General features: G+C 30.2%; 1 protein-coding gene across 1 annotated transcript in view; it reads left to right on the top strand.

Annotated features, from left to right (window-relative positions):
* LOC145321684 (uncharacterized) overlaps positions 1-20,793 on the top strand; it is a 165,953-nt gene that overhangs the window by 62,462 nt on the left and 82,698 nt on the right. The window contains exons 11-14 of the mRNA XM_080163205.1: positions 1,458-1,546; positions 4,532-4,604; positions 5,283-5,332; positions 6,241-6,294. Of these exons, the coding sequence (XP_080019331.1) occupies positions 1,458-1,546; positions 4,532-4,604; positions 5,283-5,332; positions 6,241-6,294 (266 nt within the window). The remainder of the gene's footprint in view (positions 1-1,457; positions 1,547-4,531; positions 4,605-5,282; positions 5,333-6,240; positions 6,295-20,793) is intronic.

The following is a 20,793-nucleotide window of genomic DNA, read 5'->3' as shown; positions in this document are numbered from 1 at the left end:
ACAGGGAATACACATATTTAGTGAATATTATCGATCCACTACTGTTTTTAAGCCATAAAACTCACACATTTACGGAATTTTAGCACAACCTCCCCCCCCCCCCCTTTGTAAATTTTCTTGATATTGACACACTTATAATTATGTCCCATTGATTACAAAACATCGACATGTTCCATAGGATTGTATGTCACCAAAAAAATGCAGGTATAACATGGATTATATCCAGGGAGGGAGGGGACATTGGGCTGTTTATTACAATAGTTTCTACAGACTTGTAGTAACTTTTCCTTATTCGTTGGCTTAACATCTTTGGGACTTTTATTAAATTTTGATTTGTTGGGTCATTTACTTGAGTGTACAAACGTTTCAACCACAAATTGTAATCTACAGAAGGGATAATTTTTTATCATTATTGGGGATGTACGTCAATTTATCGGCCATTATCTTATCCCTTTAGATCCCTGGATTGTATCTCATTTTCCTGTGGCCAAAGTAATTTTATGTCAACGAAAAAGTTCCTAGTATAACAGGGATTGTTTCAGGTGATCTTAAAGAATAAGACAATGGCTAATAAATTGAGTATATTCCCATTGATGATACACAAAATTACTCCTGATTTAGATTACAATTGGTGGTTGAAACGTTTGAACACTCAACTAAATGAACCAACTAATCAAAAAAAGTCCCCAAGATTGTTAACTAACTAATAAGAAAACATTATTATAAGACTTTGGGGACTTGTGTATTAAACAGCCAAATGTCCCCTCCCTCCTTGGATTGTATCTTATTTTCCTGTGGCCAAAGACAAGTTTCAGTGTTTTAAACTAATGCGGTTAAAACTTTGTATATATGCGTACATAAATAAACACACAAACAAAAAATTAAATAAAATTTAAAAATATAAAGCTCTTTATAGTGCCTAATGTGACGTAATTGGGGATCAAAAAGCTTTTATATTTAGTGCCTATAAAAAAGGGAAAAATTAAAAAAAAATTGGCTGAGAATAATTGACTATATTAATATGACGTCATTTTTATAGGCATTATAAGGAGCTTCTAAAATATGCATATTGCCAAGCTTACATCTTATTGTACAATGTGTGTTCTAAAAAGCTTATCATACCTTGATATGTCTTTATTTACCACTTATACATGTAATTCATGTGTCATAATCTTTTTATTTGTGTCTGTAATTTAATGGTTTGAAATCGTGCAAAATTTAATGATCTTTTTTTTCAGAGTGTTGCTCAAAAATAACCCATATTATCCTTGTTTAGAAACTCCATGTGGCTTATTAATTACCAATATAATCTTTGTTTAGAAACTGTATGGGGCTCAAATTCTTTTAATAATTTAATAGTTATATATCTTTATGTTAATGGTTTGAAATCGTGCAAAATTTAATGAACTTTTTTTCTGAGTGTTGCTCAAAAATAACCAATTATTATCTTTGTTTAGAAACTGTATGTGGCTCAGATGGAGTTGACTACACGTCGTTGTGCCACCTGCAAAGGGACTCTTGTCAGATGGAGAGAAATGTTTCTAAAGTAAGTTCTTGTCTTCAATTTAAGTTGCTATTTCCCCGTTCATTTATTGGTCAATTTTTTCATACAGTAGGAGAGAAGAGGATTTGGAAAGGGAGGGGAAGAGATGAATTGTTGTCCAAGGTTATTGCGTATTTTACTTTATTAGAGCTCATGAAAATCTGTGTAAGATCCAAGTATTGATAAATCCATTTTCTCTCTACAAAGTGAAACACGCCCTATCCCATTCCCTCCTACTGAATGAACAAATAAATTATAGGGGAAATAGCAACCTAAATTTAATATTTGTTTTCTTCTCTTATGATTTAAAATCATAACTATTCGATATCTTTTCCTAAAGCTATGCAACTTCATAACAAAGCTATCTTGTTTTTAGTTTATGATAAGTTGTTGGTTCTCATACTTTGTATTGACATCCACTCACGTTCAAACTTCGAATTCTGTATCAAATAACAAAAAATATCTTCAAGGAATTCTTTCTACTTTTAAAGAAACAAAGCGCGTACTTTCTACGCCTTTTACTTTAAATCTTTGATTTATATAATAGTACTTTATTTTTATTTAAATATATGATGGTCCCTATGATCCATGTAAACATATATAATACATTTAGTTATATGATGGTCCCTGTGATCCCTGTAAACAAATATAATATATTTAGATATATGTTAGTCCCTGTGATCCCTGTAAATATTTATAATATATTTATATACATGATGGTCCCTGTGATCCCTGTAAACATATATAATATATTTAGATATATGATGGTCCCTGTGATCCCTATAAACATTTATAATATATTTAGATATATGATGGTCCCTATGATCCATGTAAACATATATAATATATTTAGACATATGATGGTCCCTGTGATCCCTGTAAACATATATAATAAACTTAGATATATGATGGTCCCTATGATCCATGTAAACATATATAACATATATAGATATATGATGGTCCCTGTGATCCCTGTAAACATATATAATAAACTTAGATATATGATGGTCCCTATGATCCATGTAAACATATATAACATATATAGATATATGATGGTCCCTGTGATCCCTGTAACTGAAGAGTATCATTACGAAACACAGTGTATTACCTATAACTTTTTGTTATTCATTCTATGTTAAATCATATAATATATTTATATATATAATGGTCCCTATGATCCATGTAAACATATATAATATATTTAGATAGATGATGGTCCCTGTGATCCATGTAAACATATATTATATATATAGATATATGATGGTCTCTGTGATCCCTGTAAACATATATAATATATTTAGATATATAATGGTCCCTATGATCTATGTAAACATATATAATATATTTATATATATGATGGTCTCTGTGATCCCTGTAAACATATATAATATATTTAGATATATGATGGTCCCTGTAATCCCTGTAAACCTATATAATATATTTAGATATATGATGGTCCCTGTGATCCCTGTAAACATATATAAAATATTTAGATATATGATGGTCCCTGTGATCCCTATAAACATATATACTATATTTAGATTTATGATGGTCCCTGTGATCCCTGTAAATATATATAATATATTTAGAATTTAGATATATAATGGTCCCTATGATCTATGTAAACATATATAATATATTTATATATATGATGGTCTCTGTGATCCCTGTAAACATATATAATATATTTAGATATATGATGGTCCCTGTAATCCCTGTAAACCTATATAATATATTTAGATTTATGATGTTCCATGTGATCCCTGTAAACATATATAATATATTTAGATATATGATGGTCCCTGTGATCCCTATAAACATATATAATATATTTAGATATATGATGGTCCCTGTGATCCCTATAAACATATATAATATATTTAGATATATGATGGTCCCTATGTTCCCTGTAAACATGTATAATATATTTAGATATATGATAGTCCCTGTGATCTCTGTAAACATATATAATACATTTAGATATATGATGGTCCCTGTGATCCCTGTAAACATATATAATATATTTAGATATATAATGGTCCCTGTGATCCATGTAAACATGTATAATATATTTAGATATATGATGGTCCCTGTGATCCCTGTAAACATATATAATATATTTAGATATATGATGGTCCCTGTGACCCTTGTAAACATGAATAATATATTTAGATATATGATGGTCCCTGTGATCCCTATAAACATATATACTATATTTAGATTTATGATGGTCCCTGTGATCCCTGTAAATATATATAATATATTTAGATATATGATGGTCCCTGTGATCCCTATAAACATATATAATATATTTAGATTTATGATGTTCCATGTGATCCCTGTGAACATATATAATATATTTAGATTTATGATGGTCCCTGTGATCCCTATAAACATATATAATATATTTAGATATATGATGGTCCATGTGATCCCTGTAAACATATATAATATATTTAGATATATGATGGTCCCTATGTTCCCTGTAAACATATATAATATATTTAGATATATGATAGTCCCTGTGATCTCTGTAAACATATATAATACATTTAGATATATGATGGTCCCTGTGATCCCTGTAAACATATATAATATATTTAGATATATAATGGTCCCTGTGATCCCTATAAACATATATAATATATTTAGATATATGATGGTCCCTGTGATCCATGTAAACATAAATAATATATTTAGATATATGATGATCCCTGTGATCCCTATAAACATGTATAATATATTTAGATATATGATGGTCCCTGTGATCCCTGTAAACATATATAATATATTTAGATATATAATGGTCCCTATGATTCATGTTAACATTTATAATATATTTAGATATATGATGGTCCCTGTGATCCCTGTAAGCATATATAATATATTTAGATATATGATGGCTCCTGTTATCCCTGTAAACATATCTAATATATTTAGATATATGATGGTCCCTTTGATCCCTGTAAACATAAATAATATATTTAGATATATGATGGTCCCTGTGATCCTTGTAAACATATGAGCTGCCCGCCAAACAAACATTGCATTGTTGACCAAGGAGAATATTTATTTTATATGAAATCAATAATTTGATAAAAAAATAAAAAGCAAAAAAATGTTTATTTTATAGGAAAAAAACATTTAACTTTACAGAAACAAAAATAGTTGTCCTTTAAAAAGATATTTTTTTAATGGGGGCATACAGTTGTCCGTGTTTAATAACATGAAAAATTATAGGATCAATTTTCAAAATATTAGGTCAAAACTGTTTCCTAAAAAAACTAGGATTTTATATGAATGATTTGTTGGCAATTTTCTGGTATTTTAACAATGCATTCAATGAAAGGAAGCAATGAATAATATTACCAAAATCAGAAAAATAAAACTTTTCTAACATTTTAAAATTAAATGCCCCTAAATCAGTTATATAGAGTATAAGTAATTTTTTATATATGAAGCTTAAGATTTCAAATACTAATAAAAGGGAATCTTCAAACTGATCTAGGGATTGTTTAAAACAAATTAATTTTTAGATTTAAGCTTTGGGACGGTTTTAGGCTACTTTTCTGCTAACTTCTCACCCAGTTGAATAAAAAGTCATTAGATGTTAGGGGGGCAGCCGCTAGTTTAAAGTGAAATAAAAAAAAAATATTTCAATAAATATTTTTCAAAAAATTTCAATAAAAATTCATCAACAATGAAAAATTTAAAATACATATGTTTCTTGAATTTGCAGATAGAAATCCGTCCTGCTCTTGTATAGCTAATTGTACAGATGTTATACAGGTAATGAATTTTCCAGTACGGCTTCGAAACCGATTATTAACACTGAAAAATCATGTAAAGCATCGTATTACAGACAATTTTGCACGAATATTAAAATTAAAATCATACAATTTATAACAGTTTTAGACCTTAGGCCACTCGGGATAAACAAAACTGGTTTTAATCCTATAGTTTTCATTTTGATATCCGTGGAAAGCTGTCTTTAATACGATGCGATAAGTAACTATATCAGGAGTGTAATACTCTAAACTGTGTCATAATAAAGACACTCATATATATAAAATTCTTCTTTGTTAGTTAGTGGTTCAAAATGAGTAAGATGTACATCCATTAAAAATACTAATTTTGAAAGCCAAAAAGTAAAAAAATGGGTTTGATAATTTTTTCAAAGTTTATTATTCTGGGGAGATTTTATATTATAATCCTTCCATGGAAATGATAACCATATCTTGTAAGCTGTTAGCAAGATCTTTACCTACATACAGACAGACATTCTGTTACTATTGAATTATATATTCCTAGTGATATCTTATGCATAAAACAGGTGATTTGGGTAAATTAAGACAAATCTTTAATGAGGATAGACTAACAAATATTTTTATCAAATAATGCTTCAAAACCGCTGGATTATAACCGGTTCTCAGGCATACTGAAAAACCGTGTATAGCTTCGTATTACACACAATTTTCCACGATCATCAAAAACAAAATCATGAAATTATAACCAGTTTTGTTAGCCCGGTCCTTCGACGCCTTGGGACTAACAAAACAGGTTTAAATCTTAAGATTCTTCATTGTAATATCCACAGAAAGATGTCTATAATACAATGCTATTGAAATATGTACGAATTGTCCGAACATTTGAAGCCGTTTACTTTGTGTTGTAATATATTAATTTAATGATATTAGGTGGTGTGTGCCTCTAACGGAAGATCCTACAGAAATCAGTGCACCATGAAACAGGTAACATAACTAAACATCCCAGGGATACAGGGACAGTTCAAATCTTGCAAAATATAGCTTTTCTGTCCTTCGCATAGCAAATCCTCACAAAATATTGCTTTTCTGTTCTTCACATAGCAAAATCTCACAAAATATTGCTTTTCTGTCCTTCACATAGCAAAATCTCACAAAATATAGCTTTTATGTCCTTCACATAGCAAATCCTCACTAAATATTGCTTTTCTGTCCTTTACATAGCAAATCTTCAAAAAATATTGCTTTTCTGTCCTTTACATAGCAAAATCTCACAAACTATAGATTTTCTGTCCTTTACATAGCAAAGTCTCACAAAATATTGCTTTTCTGTCCTTCACATAGCAAAATCTCACAAAATATAGTTTTCTGTACTTCACATAGCAAAGTCTCACAAAATATAGTTTTCTGTACTTCACATAGCAAATCCTCACAAAATATTGCTTTTCTGTCCTTCACATAGCAAAATCTCACAAAATATAGCTTTTCTGTCCTTCACATAGCAAAGTCTCACAAAATATAGTTTTTCTTTCCTTACATAGCAAAATCTAGTTTTTCTGTCCTTGCATATAGCAAAATCTCACAAAATATAGCTTTTCTGTCCTTCACATAGCAAATCCTCACAAAATATTGCTTTTCTGTCCTTCACATAGCAAAGTCTCACAAAATATAGCTTTTCTGTCCTTCACCTAGCAAAATCTTGCAAAATATAGCTTTTCTGTCCTCACATAGCAAAATCTTGCAAAATATAGCTTCTCTAACGGAATATCCTACAGAAATCAGTGCACCATGAAACAAGTAACATAACTAAACACACCATGGAGGGAGGGGACATTGTACTGTTTATTATACTAGTCCCCTAAGTTTTATTATAAAGTTTTCTTATTCGTTGGCTTCATAACTTTGGGAACTTTTATTGAATTTTGATTGGGTTAATTAAGTCTAGGGTCCAAACGTTGTAATTTCTATTTTTAATCTATAGATGGGGGTAATTTTGTGTATCAATCACTTTATAAAACATTGTCTTATCCCTCTAATAAAACTAAACACACTAGGGATAGAGGGATAGGACAATAGGACATTGAATTCACAATTGTATAGATTTATAACCCGTATATAGACAACTACCTGGTTTTGGTGGTGGAAACCTTTTTTGTCTGCTAGCAAATTGCGTTCTGCTCTTTTATAGCAACTTAGTTATGTTAATATTTTCAAAGCTATTGGCTGATATTTAAAGAACCAATTGAAAATCGGAATAGAGTCCAAACACTGTGAACATACAGTTATTTAACCCCTATTCCCTCTATTCTTTTACTAGTGGAGTTACATACTAATTAATTTACTCCAAATACCCTTTCCCTCCCTGAAATAGAAACATATATACAAAATATTGATATGTATGTATACACTATACACGCTCGATGCATACGTGCAAAATACAAACATATAAACAAGGACAGCGTTCTTAGATGCCCAACTGTCTGTTTGTCAGTTTATTTGTCTGACCGTTTGTCAATACGTTATCAGCAATGGCTCAAACGAAAAAAACGCCTTTTTTATGATACTTTCTTCTTGTTCTTTGTAATTTTTGTTTAGGTAAGGTTATCTAAAACTTTAATGACTATTGACTATACCATAAAAGACTTTTCGTTATATACAAATCCTATTTCATATATTTATAATTACACTTTTGTGTAATATAAAGAGATACCAAGAGGGGGTATATACACATTGAAGGAGTTGAATAAACAGCGCTTCGCCCCCATGCTAGTCTCAGTTTCATTCATGCAAACTAACAGACATATGCATTACTTAGCAGGGAGGGAGGGGACATTGGGCTGATTATTACACTAGTCCCCAAAGCTTTTATCTTATTCGTTGGTTTAAAAAACTTGGAATTTAGTTGATGGTCCAAACGTCTTATTCAACTACTAATTTTAATCTACAGGGGTAATTTTGTGTAGCATATTTGGGGATTACTTTAATTTATCGGACATTGTCTTATCCCTTTAGAACCCTGATTATAGTATCTATAACATACAGACAGACACACACACACATACACACACAGACACACACAAACACACACACACACACACGACTATTAAACACTCATTTCTAACCATTTGTGCAAACTATGCATCTGCTAAATTAGCAGTGGTTCTGCTCCACATGTATATATGGGGAGGGGGAGGGGGGACCCATGCATTTTGCAATGTTGTACTACTGAAAACGGATAGAAAAATTTGTAAAAGTTAGGTTATTGATTGACAGAAGCTTCAATAAAAGGCCCTTTAAGACAGTTTTAGTCATAGTGCATCTGGACCAAAAATATACGGTTTGTAAAAAAACTGATGCCTTATTTGGTTAGGTTAAGTAAAGGTAAGAAAAGCCCCTAGAGTTTATCGTAGAGTTAATAGCCCACAAGCTTATAGCCAAAAACAGGTTGTAAACATAAATATTTTTCTTTAAAAATATATGGGTAAAGGCTCAAAGTCAAAGAAATAGGTTTGAGTAAAAGCTCTTCATTTAGATTTATGTTGTTCTTTAAAAAACGTCAAGATAAAGGACCTTTTTGCCAGGAAGGAAGAGGACATTTGACTGTTTATTACACTAGTTCTAAAGGTTTGTTCACAAAGTTGAGTATCCAAACGTTTCAACCACCAATTATAATCTACAGTAGGGATAATTATGTGCATCATCATTGGGGGTATCCATCAATTTATCGGTCTTTTTTATTGCCTTTTTGCTGTGATCAGGATTTCGCATTGTAACATTGTAAAATCCGTGGGACCCCTAATGTATATTTAATAGTTATTATATCCTGAAATATGCATAATTTATCCGGGAATACGGTAACATTTAAGTCCAATGAATTAAACAATGCACTTTCTTAGTATCGTCACATTTTATTAATATTATTTTAAACAGCTTTTCTTCGTGAAAAGGGTTCCTTTAATAAAATAAATATATTTTAATGTATTTCTTTTTAAACAAGGTAGGTTTTTTTTTGTTTGCTCCGCCCCTCGAGACCTCTAGGGTCTCTTTGGAGAGTAGTCGACCACCCCCCCCCCTTCACTACCAGCCCAACTTCAATTGTAGTTTTTTTTTAAATGGGGGGAAGCTTTATCTTCGATGGGGGTTGGTAACATCCCCCAAAATAGTAACGAACCTTTTCAGGACCCATTAAAAGCTAATCTGTAAAGGAGAACCATTACGGTTCAGTGGTTAGCGATATCCTTAATTCAGTATACACAGACAAACAGACATACAGATATACTTTTTATTATAAGGATATTTTAGATTAATTAAAAGGTGTATAATGTGATGGTTTCAGTTTTAGCCCCATATTGAAGTTTAAAAAAATGATTACAATATCCATAAAAGCGAATATCTGAAACAGAAGGAAAACGAACATTAAAACTTATAAGTGTCAGAATGAATAAGCAGGATATTAATAAATAAGTCTAAACTAAATTGTAACTAAATTTTTTGCAAAACTTCTTACATGTAGGATACTGTTAAAGGACATACTTACATTTTTGGGACTTGATTATAGAGATATAGAGATGATTCGCTTTTAAGGAAAAGCATATTTTGATATGAATGATCTGAAATGAATGAAGTGCAAACTGAGTAAATAAACCATTTTCTTTGATACTGTCACATGCTTCCCTCTGGTAAACTTTGTGCTTTTATGATCATCAACATACGTTATTATTATAGTAGATATAGATCCCTAATTACTAAAGTGGAACAATCCGTCCATATTATTGGTTCGCGCATGTACAAATTTTAACACTAAAGGGAAGTTATCTTTTTCTTTTCATACATATATGATAAGTCATCTATAAGTGTTTTATAATTTCTTAGGATAAATAGATCTATGATAGTTCATTAAATTAAAATAATAGAGGAAGCAGGGGTTAAATAACAGTATGTTAACAGAATGGGGACCCTGTGCCGACTGTGCCGAAAGCAATTTGATAGCATACGAAAAAATTTTCCACCATTGGAACCAGGTAGTTGTCTGGGTATACAACTATACTTATACCTTTATTGACAGGTCTAGATTTACATCTTTACGATTCAGCTCTTGTTAAGAAAGTTATAGGCATCTATATTAATTTAAAATTTAACATAAGCTTTTGGGATGTAATGTCAATAACATACTCTAGGTTTAGCAGGTTCGACAAGGAAATGATGAGCTCACATTTTCTCAAATTTGAAACATGCATTTTTTTCAAGTTTTTACATAGATCTACAGATTGACCCTCGAAAAAGTATTTTTTAGCTTCTGCAGCCCATATTTCTCAATGAATTATTAAAAAATGTATATGTCCTTGTTCTCTATAGATTTCCACATAAGTAGATATAAAAATATTTTTTACATCAATTAACAGCTGTGATTTTTAGAGCTAAAGTTTTGAAAAGGTGGCTGAGGAAAAAGTAACTATTCAAGAAAAATGCTTTTTTAAAGTGAAATGACGTGTTTTCAATACTTTTTTATAAAACTTATATAAAGATGTATCCAAGAAATTTATTTCATGCTGAAAGCACTTTTTCACTTGTTCTAAAAGGCATTTTTAGAATAGTGTAAATTGCAAAAACACCCTTACACAAGGAAATCCTATAAAATATAGTATCAGATTAAAAGTTTACATAAAAAGAAATCAAACACTTTTTGTTTTATTAAAATAAGTTAAAAAAACAAAAAAATACAGCTAAAACTTTTATTTACCATTTAACAATTTACATGATTTTTTGTGTCTTTAAATAATTTGTATGAGAGGGCGTGAATTTAATGGGTCAAAGTAGCGCTAATCCTTTCGGTTGTAAGCATAAATTGGGGAGGGGTTCATTCCAGATCATAAAGAATTAGGGGATAATATAAGGTTTGTGGTTAAATGGTTATAAGAAAACTGCATTATATAAAATTTTAAAAGTAATTTTTTATATGTAAAACTAACATTTTTTAATGCAATAAAAAATGTTTCAATTGTAAACTTGCGCTTCTTTAATTGGTTAAAAAAAGTAATATACTAATAAAAAACTAAGAAATATTTAGCAATATCCAGTTTCTCAAGCACTTTAACTTTGGCTTTAAAAATCTTGGCTGTTAATTGATGTAAAAAAATAATTTGATATCCTCTGCTGTGAAAATTTATAGAGAACAAGTACATATGCATCTTTTAATATTTTATTGAGAAATATGGGCTGCAGATGCTAAAAAGTACTTTTTCGAGGGTCATACTGTATAATATTTTTTAAAATAGGATATTAGAGTAAATCAACAAGGGGGGGGGGGTAAAATTACTGTATGTCGCCATTCCATGGACCCCCTGCCGACTTTCTATTGGGTCTTTGTAAATCAGCAATAGCATCATAGATATTAAAACAGTAAAGCCGCTACAAAACAAAATAAAGGGTCCCCAACAGGGGGATCCAGGTCTGGTTATACATCTATATTTATAGATTAATTATTAGGATTATATTAATAAATGACAAATCAATATTACAATTAGCAAAAGAATTTGTTAGTAATTTATTATTGTTTAGACACGACTAAACGTAATAAATAAAAAAATACCTTTTAATTAAGCTAAAAATAAATTTTATAGATAAATCTTTCTAATTATTATCACTTTGAGCAAGCAAAAATATTTATGAAAAATCTCTTAAAATTTTACTTTTACTATCTACTTTAGACAAAAAAAATGAAGAAGCTTATAGCGCTTAATTAAAATGACGTCATACAATACAAATGACCAATGACCAACATAGATTCTAACATTAGTCAAATACAATGTATACTGGCATATCAATTGTCATTTGTATTGTATTGTCGTTTTTTATTAGGCACTGTAAGCTCCTTCAAAAAACTTAATACAAAATGAAAAAAAACAGTACAAATGTTAAAAATGTAGTAAAGAGTAATTAAAGTACTTTATTTCTTATTCTCTATAAGTTTCCGAATAAGAATACTCTGGGGAATAATTTACTATTTTTAGAACCATCTAGTTCCTTACATGGCGACTTTTTAAAGCCTTCTGAATTTTTTATAAATAAAAAAATGTTGATTTTCTTACTTTTAAATAATTGGTTAAACAATCATAAATGTTAAGTAACCATTATTTTAAAGGAAACGAGATGTCTATATTTATTTGTGTGTGTGTGTGTGTATGTTTCTTAAGAATTGCTATGGTTCTCCTGTACAGTGAAGCTTCTTATAGACCAGGGAAGGTTTATTACAAATTAGGGGAGGATACCATTAAAATTTCACAAGAAATAGCCTAGAAACAAATGTTTCTTTTAAAAACTGAATTTAAACTTAACATCCCCCTTCATTCTAGTGCCCCTAGAGACCTCTATGATCGTTGCAGCAAGTATATAATATTAAAATATAAAAATTTGCAGCAAATAAAAATAAGGACTTTTTTAATAGGCATAGTTTATTTGAGTGAGAGCGGATAATGGGTTCTTTATTACACTAGTCCCCAAAGTTTTAAAGTAATAATTTCTTATTCAGTGCCTTGACAACTTTGAATATTGATTTGAAGTTAAGTCTCCAAACATTTCACCGACTGATTGTAATCTACAAAATTTTTGTGAATTATCATTGTGAATGCACATCAATATATCGGCAATTGTCTTATCCCTGTAATTTACCGTGTTAAATGGGACGAGTGTCAAACATGCCTTTTACCTAAAGAATTAATGCATACTTCTTTTCTAGAACAAATTCTACTTTAAATGCATTACTACACAGGGATCTAAAGGGATAAGACAATGGCCGATAAATTGATGTACATCCCCAATGGATGATACACAAAATTACCTCTCCTTCAGATTACAATTAGTGGTTGAAACGTTTAGACACTTATTTAAACGAATCAACCAATCAAAATTAAGTAAATGTCCCCAAGGTTAATAAGACAACACATAAAAAAACATTGTTAAAAAAAATTCGGGGACAAGTGTAATAAACAGCTCAATGTCCCCTCCCTCCCTGATTACTACAGCAGTAGGAAATAAAGTAGAAAATAATTGTCCTCCTGAATTATATATCAGCTTAAAAGTTTTCTTTCAACAAGTTTTGGGAAAAATAACATTTTTCAAGTATATTTATACATTGTAATAGTGTACAAAGTTTTAACTCAGTTTAAATCTTTACAGGCTTGTTTAGAAAAGAATTAAACTTAAATCTCTAAGAAGAATATCTAATCAAATAACCTATTATATAAAGTAGTAAGAAATTTTCGTCAAAAGCTTAACATTTTAATAATTAATAAACAGATTGATTCCTTTTTAGGGGGTTTTTACATAGGTCTCTGTATGGGTTTATGCTATTTTTCTGACCTTTTTAAATACAGATACCTAAGATGCAAGGGGCGCACACTTATGTAATAAAATATCTGTCAAAGTGGCTGTTGGTAATATTTCCAATGATAATATGCATATATGTAATTATTGTAAGAATTATCAGTCATTTTTGATACTTTGACATACGGATGGATGGACTCTAATCATAGCGAAGCTGCGCTACTGTGGTATTCGGCAACCGTGAGCCATGCCTATGGCACCCCTGACCGGGGTTCGGGGAAGGGCCAAAGTCCCTCCCCCGAGTACTGGGGAAGGGGTCTGCCGACCCCCTCCCTATGCCTAAAATTAATGATTGAATCTGACAGCCTTATTATGGTTAAGCTGCATTGTTAATTCCCCCCCACCCTTCTCAGGGATGGGGGATCATTATTGCCCAAACTGACTATTGTATATGTATTATATTGCTTTTATTTATGATTATTTATTCCTATCTGTGTAGCTATTGTTTGTTGTATATAACTTTAGTAATCCTTAGACCTTCAATAAAGGAACAACTGAATAGATGCTGTTTATTATTTAGTGATTGCTAGAGAAGCGTAGCTTCTCTATAGTATAGGTGTCCACGTCTGTTCACACTGCCGTAGTCATTTTGAACTCTGGTGTCTGCCATTTACCCTAGGCGGATACCACACTACTACGAAAATATTTTAAATGCAATTATGATTAACTTATGCAGCTAAAAAAGGTGGGGGGGGGGGGGGGGGCCCGGGGGGGGGAATGGAATGACAATGGTTAGAAATAGAAAATTAAGTGGGACAGGTGTTGACAAAAGTCGAGGGAGGTTTGGAAACCCTGTTGAACATAAACACCTTGTATTGACATACAATTTAAGAAGTTTATTTTGACTATAATACAATTGGGCTTCATAAAGCCAAAATGTTATCGGAAAATCTGATATTTACGTCTATGGCCACTAGGGGCACATGCATGAAAAGAAGAAGATAGGGGGGGGGGAGGTTGTTCAATCCTCCACTTTTAGATTTAGGAGGGTATTGTATAAACCTTCCCAGGACCTATGAGTTACACTGTAAAGTAAAACCAAATCAGTGCAGCGGTTAGTGAGATCTTTCGGTACACACACACAGACTGAAAGAATAATAAACTTTAGGATGATACTATTCTAATAAATAATCATGTTGATACAATAACAGTATAAAGGTATAACAGGGGAAAAAAGAAGTGAGTTTCAAAAGTTTTCGCCTGGCAAGGCAAAACTTTTCGACGTTTTTACTGTGACGTTTGGTGAATTTGAATAAGTTTTCACTGGCCTAGAAAAAAAAAGTCCGCACCAAGTCTAAAATGCAAAAACAGTATTTTTTCGGCAGCTGCTAATAGTTAAACGGCTGGAATTGTAGCTTAAGTTTGCTGCAAAGCATTTAAAAAGTCACAACATAGACGAAATAATGCAAAAGGAATCATAAGCAAATGTGTTAAATTTTGTATTTTCCAAAGTTGCACGCCTAGCGTAGACGAAGAAAAAAGGAGATGGATAATCTCTCATTTTTTTGACGTCTTATGTTGATTTTTGAGAGACTTTCTTCGTCTCCCGCCTAGCGCATTATTAGATCCTTGTTATTAATGTTATTTTTAGGTGTTGTTCTAATGGGTTGGGAACTTATGTAAATGAATATCCAGCCGTTTTGTCGTAAGCTACTAAAAATTTTTTTCTTTGTATACCCGACTTGATCCAAAAGAAGTCCCTCTACTTTATTGCCTATCTTCCCCCGTTTAGGTACTCCTGTCATGTATATCCTGTTTTAGTTTTTAAAGAGCAGCTTCTGTGTAACTCGAGCCTGCCTGTTTAAGTTTCACTAATATTTTGACTACAACTTGAAGTTTCTGAAAATTTGATGAAAAATGCCATATTTAGTGATTTATTGACAATACAATTTCAACCATCTTTACTAGTCGTTTCATTTTTGGCTATACTGTTTGTTTAATACGATGTTGTTAATTTATTATTAAAAATATTGTTGAATAATATTTTCTGTGTCACTTATGGACGTAATAATTCTTGTTTCAATCATATTGTGTTAGTATGACATGTAAAGGGTGTGCAAAGAAATGCTGACTTTTTTAAAAATTTTAATTGCGTGGCTTGTGTTAATAGTAGAAAAAATGTTATGCATACTGTTAGAACAACTATGAACTTTAGTTTTTGGAAATATAAAAATAATTCCTATGCTATGTATAGTTAGTGAGTCACGTGGTAAAACGTCCCAACTGACTTGTAAAACTTGACTTTTAGGTGGGTAAATTTTGGGACATTTTACCACCTAGCTCCTACATTATTTGAAGCACAGAAACCATTTGTATATTTTCAAAACCAAGAGCTTTTAGCATTTAGGTCAGATGGGTCATTTTACCACGCAGTTTCCTAACTGTATAAGAAGCATAGGAATCATTTTTATATATTAAAAAAATAGAGTTTATAGCGGTTCTAACGGTATGCATAACATTTTTCTACTATTAATACAAGCCACGCAATTTGAATTTTAAAAACGTCGGCATTTTTTTGCACACCTTTTAGATAAAATTGGATTTGTTACTTTAAGGTGTAGGTAAGATTCAGGGATGTAACAATTTTTGTTTATCAATTATTTCTTCCTTTACTTGTTTGCTATTTTTAAGATCTTACACAAGATTATCTTGTACTCTAATAAAATAGAAATTTTATTGGTTGATTCATCAATTTGAGTGTTCAAATGTTTTAATCTTCAGAAGGGGTAATTTTGAGTGCGATCATTGGAAATGTACATCAATTTATCAGTCATCGTCTTATCCCTTTTGATCCCTGCAAATTTAAAAAAAAAATGTTTTACATACTTTTGTTTGAAAGAAAACTAATGAATCAACCAATGAAGATAAACTATGAAAGTTTAATATTTCTATGGGTAGCTTAATATTTTGTGTTTTCCCAGTTAAACTGTTGTCTTATTATTATATCAGCATGACTTTTTAGTCAAAATAACAATATTAGTATTGTATTATATGATAGTTTTAGGTTTTTAGTTTTAATTCTTGATCCTTAAAAGTGACAGGATGTCTACTGTCTGTAGCCTTAGTTTTTTTAACATTAATGCTTCTTAAGGTTTAAGTTCAGAACAGGTTTATAACTATTTTGGGAGATGGTATTCCACCACCCCCCTTTACTAAAGTGCTCCTTAAATTATTTGCCAACATAATTCTTCTAGGTTTAACTGGGTATTTGTTTTTGTAAGTCTATGTATCTATGCAGGAAGGAAGAGTATATTGAGCTGTTTATTACACTAGTCCCCCAAAGTTTTACAATGACTTTTTTATTTGGTTTCTTAGCAACTATATTTCGATAGGTTGATTCATTAAGTTGAGTGTCCAAAAGGTTCAACCACTAATTGTATTCTACAGAAGATAAATTTTGTGTGATATCATCAATTTATCGGCCGTTGTCTTATCCCTGATATCTGTGTGTGTGTGTATTCTGTGTAAAATAAAAAGGGGGACGTGTGTGCGCTTAATGGTACTACTTTGATCTAATAATCTTTCTTATCTCAGAGTATAGATCAGAATATAGATGCAGGGAGGAAGGGAGAAGACAATGGGCAATTCATTCAATTAAAGAGTTTTCGCTGAAAGGCCATGAAAACCAGATTATCCAGAAAATTTGAAAAAAATAGTAATGGTTATGTAATTTATAAAACTCAAAAATGAGAAAAATATTCTAAGAAAAATATTAGTTACTTGAAAATAAGGTTACCAGTACATCTCAATGAAGTAAATATTCATTAATTAATCATTTGAAAAATCGCCCTTAGACTTTCATCATCACTTCTCCAATATTATTAACTGCCACCAAAATTCAAGAAAACAAGAATTTAAACAAATTAGAATTTAATTTCTTAGATTGTATACTATACAAATATCACAGTAGATTTTCTTTACATGAAATTTTTTTGGGAAGAAATATTCATGAGAACCATTTATTTAACATAACTTTTTGTCTGCTAGAAATTGTGCTAATTATTTTTATTTTATTTTTTTTGTCTGCTGGGATCATAGCAAATTCTGCGGCAATTATGCGCTAGTTTCCAAAGTCAGTCAAAACTTGCTAAATCCTTCATGAACCTTTTAAGTAGGTCCCCGAATTTTGAGACCCCTAAAATATTGAATATTCGATATCAGTAATAAAAATAGCAACATTTAAGGAATTGGAGCCATTTAAATTGCATATTTCTCCCTATACATTTAATCAAATATGCACTTATCAACAAAATGATCAAAATACTTAATTTTACAAGCAATGGCCTATCCATGTATCCCTGATTGATACAGATATCTTCATCTTGTCACACCAATATAAAATATATATTTATATTTTTTCCAAATAATATTATATAAATCTTCTTCTAAGATTTCATATCTATGCAAAATATAAATATTAATTTAAGATTTTTCATCAAAAAAAAAATACTACATGTGGTTGATAAAATGAAAAGTAATTAAAAAAAGGACAATATATAAATTAATATCATTACTTACTTTGTTAATAAATTTATAAAAAATTTTATATTCTTGCTAGCTTTTAAACCTTAGTCTGAAAGTACACATAGAAGAAAGGAAACTAATTGTTATATCACAAAATTGATTTTAATTACTTTTTTAGAATTGACTGTAAAACTAATTGCTTTGCATTTTGAATACTTTTAATTTACACTAGAAATAAATCTCAGCAAATGTATGTAAAAGGAAATTTTAAGCATAAATTTAAATTTTGAATCAATCCTGTTAGCCAGAAAAGAATAGCAATGACATATAATCATAATTAAGTATGTTGATTATTCAGTATGAATTATAGTAGCAAACTTGGCTGATGCTTAGTTTGGCATTACATTGTAATAAACATGTTATAGAACATTTTTTTATCATAAAAATATTTTATCAATGAATTTTTATAAAAAGTTTCTGTTGATGTAATGCCAACTTGAAAGTTTAACATGGGTAGAGCAATACTTGTATTGCATTTAAAAGTAAGAAAAATAAGAAGATGTAAAAGAAAAGTTAGAGTAAAATTTCTCTCATTTTGTAAGTGAGTCAGATTTAAACCCACCTATTTCAGTGGCTAAATTATTGAAAAAATAGTGGACTAGAGAAAACGAGCAAAGGGCCAAAATAGGTATTTGTATAATCTTAAAGGGTGTAATTACAATGAACATTTAATTTGATTGGAAAATCAAAGTGAAAGTTAACCATACTTTTCTTATTTCTATCTGATTTAGGGAGAGCTATATCAGTATTTTATATACAACTTAACCTAGCCTAAGCTTGTTCCAACAAATTCAGTGCAATTATTAGATATGTCAGGTGGTTAGTTGTTGTTCACTTGGTTCTTGAAGGGGTATTACCAGTTGGTGTAGTGAAACATGAATAAATAATGTTGTAAAAAGTTTGTTGAAACACTAGAACATGTTATATGCCTTCTCTAGTTCTTTTCAGAGCATACAACAATGCCTACCCTGCTGAATGTGGGTTTTGTTATTTTATCAACAAACAGTGGTCACATTTTCATTATAATGAAATTAGTATTCCATAGCAGAAATAAGTTTGTAGTTAAGATATTGTCATGTGGCCAAAGAATATAACAGCTAATATGTCTCATCTTAGCCTTTAACACTATTAGCATTTGTATTATTTGCAACATATCCGATTTGATATTATGTTAACATACTGCTTCTAAGTTTTACAGGATATGCATTCTGTTTTGCTTGAATTTTGAATTTTAAATTCATGCACAGTTTTTTTGTTAAGTTTTGGTTATATTGTTTTCTGAACTCTAATTCTTTTTTTTCTAAGTAACCTTGTTGGTATTTAAATAATTGTATATTCTAAAAAAAATTTAAAGACATCCATGGCGGTTAAACTGATTTCAAGCTGCTGTCAACTGACATTCATATATCTTTGTTTTTTTCAGGTCTGTTTTTCAATAATTTAGTTGATAACAGTATGAAAATTAAATTCCACATTCTTTTGAGGCATTTTTGTGCATATATTTTCTATTTTTCACTTATATTGACATTTTTTTGGTGCTTTGATTCTCATTCTAAATTTTTGAAGATAGTAGTATAAAAAGTAAATTTCTTTCCTTCTAAGAAAATTTAGGGACAATAGATGAAAAGACAAGAAGCTTAACATTAGAATTTAAGTTCTAGTTGTTTGTTTGTAGATAAAAGAAAGGTATCTTTTTTAGTACATGTTACTTCTGAAATTATTTAAAAGACTAATTCTTTGTTTTATTAGCATTTACTCTATATTTTTCTGTTTTCTGACATCTTTTGATATTCTGCCTTTTGCATCTTATTATGTTTGTCATCCTTGTTTAAATATAAATTATGTTTAACTCCATATGCTCATTCTTATGTCTTTATATACTTTAGATTGAATTGCAATTTGAATGACAACAAAAAACCTTCTTCTAGCAATGATTTCATGCTAAAGTATAAAAGTATTAGAAGTAAAAAAATAGGTTAGATTTTAACTTCCAAAGTTGAATTTTACTAAATATTACCTTGGTTTTACTATACTATACTACATATGTCTATTTATGTTTACTATGTTTTAAGTTTTTTGTAAACTAAGGTAAGCCACAAATGCCTGGGGAATTTACCTCTAATAGCACTGCACAACTTTTACAGACAAGGCTCACTAAACTTTTAAATTCAGAAACAAAGGGAATTTTAAAATATTTGCTTTTTCTTAACATGTTTTTGAGTCAACTCCTTTTGGATTTACTTTTAGTTTTGAATTTTTAAACTCCATATCTTAAAAGAATCTGTTTAAAGATGTACAAATAAGTATAGTTTTCTAAGATTTTTCAAGAATGTTTCTGTATGATTTGATGTTGGTATCTTTGTAAAGGAACTATTAAAAATAGATAAGGTTGAAACCCAAAAAAAACTCCCTTTTTACAGAAGGTTTGTCTATTTATCTAATTATACTGTTGGATATACAGCATGTTTATTGACTTTAATCTTTCCCCCAACATAATAAAAAAAAGTAAATTTATCAATCTATTCCCCCACTCAAACAGCATTAAGGAATATTGAATATTAAACATATTGTCCTTTCCCT

This window comes from Acartia tonsa, chromosome 6 (assembly GCF_053477335.1).
Source record: "Acartia tonsa isolate MP-2025a chromosome 6, ASM5347733v1, whole genome shotgun sequence".
NCBI classification, from domain to species: Eukaryota; Metazoa; Arthropoda; class Copepoda; order Calanoida; family Acartiidae; genus Acartia; species Acartia tonsa.
Note: the sequence above shows the minus strand (reverse complement) of the source record. Positions and strands in the feature narration are given on the sequence as shown.